General features: G+C 45.7%; 1 protein-coding gene across 1 annotated transcript; it reads right to left on the reverse strand.

Moving 5' to 3' along the window:
• Positions 1-242: 242 nt before the first annotated feature.
• Positions 243-2,594, reverse strand: ADAM30 (ADAM metallopeptidase domain 30). Its single transcript, XM_003793891.1, has one exon. The coding sequence runs from the start codon at positions 2,592-2,594 to the stop codon at positions 243-245; it is 2,352 nt and encodes a 783-aa protein (XP_003793939.1).
• Positions 2,595-3,804: the final 1,210 nt, after the last annotated feature.

Raw genomic sequence — 3,804 nt, forward strand, 5'->3', positions numbered from 1 at the left:
AAGAAAAGCCATGTAGGGCATACTTTTTGAGATACCCAAAACCCACAAACTGAGGGGCACATACATACTAGGGAAATAAAATACATTGATATGTTTCCAAACAAATATCATTTATTTGCTGATCAGACGTTGTGGAAAAGTTTGAGTAAAAAGGTATGGAGGAAAGAATGGAGCATCTGTGGATAACGATTAGCTTGTGAAATAAATGAGCCTGTGTCACAGAATGGCGGTGGATTGCCTTATTACTTTCTCTTGACACTCTTTGCTTTGGGTGCTTTGCCTTCAGGGGTCACTATAGGCCCTTCAGGGGTCACTTTAGACCCTTCAGGGGTTGCTTTAGGCCCTACAGATTTTTCAGACTCTTTACGTTGAGTTTTTATGTTGGGTCGTTGATCTGGTGATATTTCTTGTTGTTTGGGCATTAAAGTCTCTCCTATCACTTGACGGAAATACACAAAAATCACTGAGATGACTAATAAAAGAAGGCGCAATATCATGATAAACACAACGTGGACTGATGTGGGCACATCTACTCTTAGTGGTCCAGGAGGTCCACTGTCGATACTTCCTCCATACCCCTCCTCCTCACAGAACGGAGGGGCCCAGCCATACATGCAGTGGCAGTTTTTTCTATTGTTGCAAACACCTCGGGCACTGCACTTCTCAGGCACGCAGTCAAAGTTCAAAGCTGAGCTGTTGATGCAATTTTTGTTGTAACATACCCGGTTCTCACCACATGAGGTCCCATCATTTATCACACCTATGTCAGGTATTCCTAAGGGTCTCATGGCTAGATGATAGCCAATGCCCCAGCACAGGAGATTTTCTGCCTGCAGATGAGTAGAGATTATAGTAGTATGATCTGGCAAATCAGGGATGGTTTTGACATTTATACACTGTAGCCTGCCACACATTGAATTTTCCTTGTCGCACTTTTTGTAGCTTCCAACTCCCGTGATGGCACAGTTACCATACTGATCACCTATTAAATTAACTGCATCATAGCACTGATGAGGAGCCTCCCTGGCATCAGGTCCAAAGATGCTTTGGCACTGCATATATCTGGATCGGCACCCCTTACGGAAACAACGACCCTCATACTTGCATGGGGTTCCATCTTGCTTATAAAAGTCCCTCGGGCAATAACTGGAATTACCATCACAGTACTCGGCAAGGTCACATTCATTTTTTTCCTGCCTGCACACGTATCCAGAGGGACGAAAGCGACATTCATGACAGCAGAGTCCAGTGCTACAGTTGGCGCCTTGTTTCAATGTACAATTTGCAAGGCAACAATCGTTTTCCTCACAGTCTTCTTTGGAACCACAGTCACATTCCTCATTTTCTTCCACAATTTTGTTTCCACATCTCTTAACCACATAACCCATTCCTGGGATATTATTTAGACAGTTTGCTTCTGTGTGTATATATTTAAAAAAAGAGATATAACTACAATTACTAAACCCAGTGCGTCCTCTGCCCATGATGCAATTAAGCCTACCCTTACATTGGCAGTACTCTTCATCATGTGCCATTCCCACAGCATGGCCCAGTTCATGAGAAGACCAGGTGGCAGGGGCAAGGATATTTGCCTCTAGTAAACTACTTGCTGACGCCCCCAGATTTTCAGAACACACGGTTCCATTGAACGCTGCATAGGCATCTTTGTATTTTTTGTGAACATACAAATGTGCCCAATCAGATGGAAGCCGATCATCTAGCACACTTCTTCTATACAGTGCAAGTCTGTTTACGACATCGGCTAAGTCCGAATATACAAGATATATTCTGTTAAAATCTGTCCACACTTCGAGAGCTTTTAGATGTATCCTCATATGGACATCTTGAAAGTAAGTGTCCATAATCGCTGCCAAAAGAATGGCATCATTTATGACTTGAGAAAGATTGCCATTCACAAACATATATCTACTTTTATCAAAGAGCAGGACCAATTCTAAATATTTGGGGTGTACATAGGTCCCAGCATAGTCCCTTAGATGAGTCATGGAATGCACATTGTCCAACCGCCCTTCCACTTTCCCGGTAGTTAAGCCACATATATGATCACTAAACTGTTCTTTCTTCAGGAGATAGACCACGTGCTCAAAACTGGAAGAGGACTTCAGGGGCTCAATTTGGTAATGTTTGGCCTCAAGGTATAACACACCTCGGAGACCACCCATGCACGTGCTTAGAGTAGCTTCGGAGTCCAGAAAGCCCTCCACAGAGCCCGTGTAGCTGCAGTCCCTGAGTATATGAGGGTGATCCTCCAGCAGTTTCCCTTCTTCTGTGAAGGAGAAAACGCTCAGGTGCCGGGGCAACAGAAACCTCTTGGGCCACAAGTTGAGGACATGCTTCTTGCCATTTAACTGCAGGAGATATGACACAGGACCGGTCACATCCTGCCCCTCTCTCCGGAAGGTGAGCTTCAAGGGGATGGTGACTTCGTAGGAGTCAAACCCCCATTCCGGGTGAAAAATTATATCCTCGGGGTGAAAAATCATGTCTTCACCAAGAGAGTCAACAACGAACACCACCAGAACCAGCGCGGGGAGAGAGCAGCCTGGGAAGAGTAAGACCCGCGCTGACCTCATGGTCTGTTCCCCCCTCAGTCTCGGTTCCCGGCTGTCTTGCAGCTCTGGCTTCCGCGGGCCACCGCTGGAGGCATCCGAGCACAGAGTGCGGGGCCCCCAGAGTTAGGGTTGGGAGGACCCCAATCTCCCAGTGCTTGGTCTGGCTGACTTTTCCAACAGGCACGTGCCCTGTCCAACGTTTTCTGGGCCATGCCGTTGGGCGCACGAGAAAGAATGGAGGAAAAGTTGGGGAGAATAAATGAAAAAAGATTGGCAATTTGGCGTGTGGGATAGAGAGAGGCAGAGAGCAGCCTCGCAAACAGAGAAGGACCAGAAATAGGAAGAACAAAAGAGGATTTGTTAAAGGCTCACTACATGTTGCTGTTGAGCCTGTGGACTATTCGCCCTGGTACACACAGGTTGGAAGCAGATGCCTCATAGGTCACTGTGCTCACCTCACTGTTGGACTTTCCCAGTTTTCCACTGGGGTCTCTTGCAGCAAGAGGAAAGAGCACCAGAAAGAACCCTCAAGAGTCTGATTAGAGCCTGAAAGCATCAGTGCAGACGCCACATTCCCGCACAGCCCATGCAGCACCTCTGGCTTCAGCTGCTGTCTCTCCAGAGAAGGTCCTGCGCCTCCAACTGTGCGCCCAGGTAAGAGAAAGGCTCAGAGCGCATTTTGCCTGGTTCTTTCTGCTGTGTGTCCTTGGGGTGCCTGGAAATGCAAGTTAAGTAAATTCTGGAGATCCACTATAGTGCCTATAGCCAACAATTCTATATCATATACTTAAAATTTGCTAAGAGGGTGGAAATTTTACTATATTCTTACTGCAGACACATAGAAAAAATTAGGAATGAATGGGAAGAAAATTGGGGATACGATGGCTATCTTCATGGCCTTGCTGATGTGATGGTTTTACAGCTCTATATCCCCCAAATCGTGGAGATACATACATTAAATATTTACAGATTTTTACATGTGATCATGCCTCAATAAAGTGGTTCAAATAAATAAATTCATAGGAACATACTATCCACATTGTTTTGGCACTTGCATTTTTAGTGGAAAACCTATTGTAAATCATTTTCTGGATTTAGGGCATTGCCTCAAACAAATGCATACTATTCTAAAGTATGAAAGTAAATATTTAGGCTCGGCGCCTATAGCTCAACCGGCTAAGGCACCAGCCACGTACACCTAAGGTGGCGGGTTCGAATCCAGCCCGGACCC

The sequence above is a fragment of the Otolemur garnettii genome, unplaced genomic scaffold, assembly GCF_000181295.1.
Source record: "Otolemur garnettii isolate 467f Iridium unplaced genomic scaffold, OtoGar3 scaffold00073, whole genome shotgun sequence".
NCBI lineage: Eukaryota > Metazoa > Chordata > Mammalia > Primates > Galagidae > Otolemur > Otolemur garnettii.

What these genes read in the sequence shown, in the direction of transcription:
- ADAM30 (XM_003793891.1), bottom strand. Translation starts at nt 2,594, where the DNA reads ATGAGGTCAGCGCGGGTCTTACTCTTCCCAGGCTGCTCTCTCCCCGCG.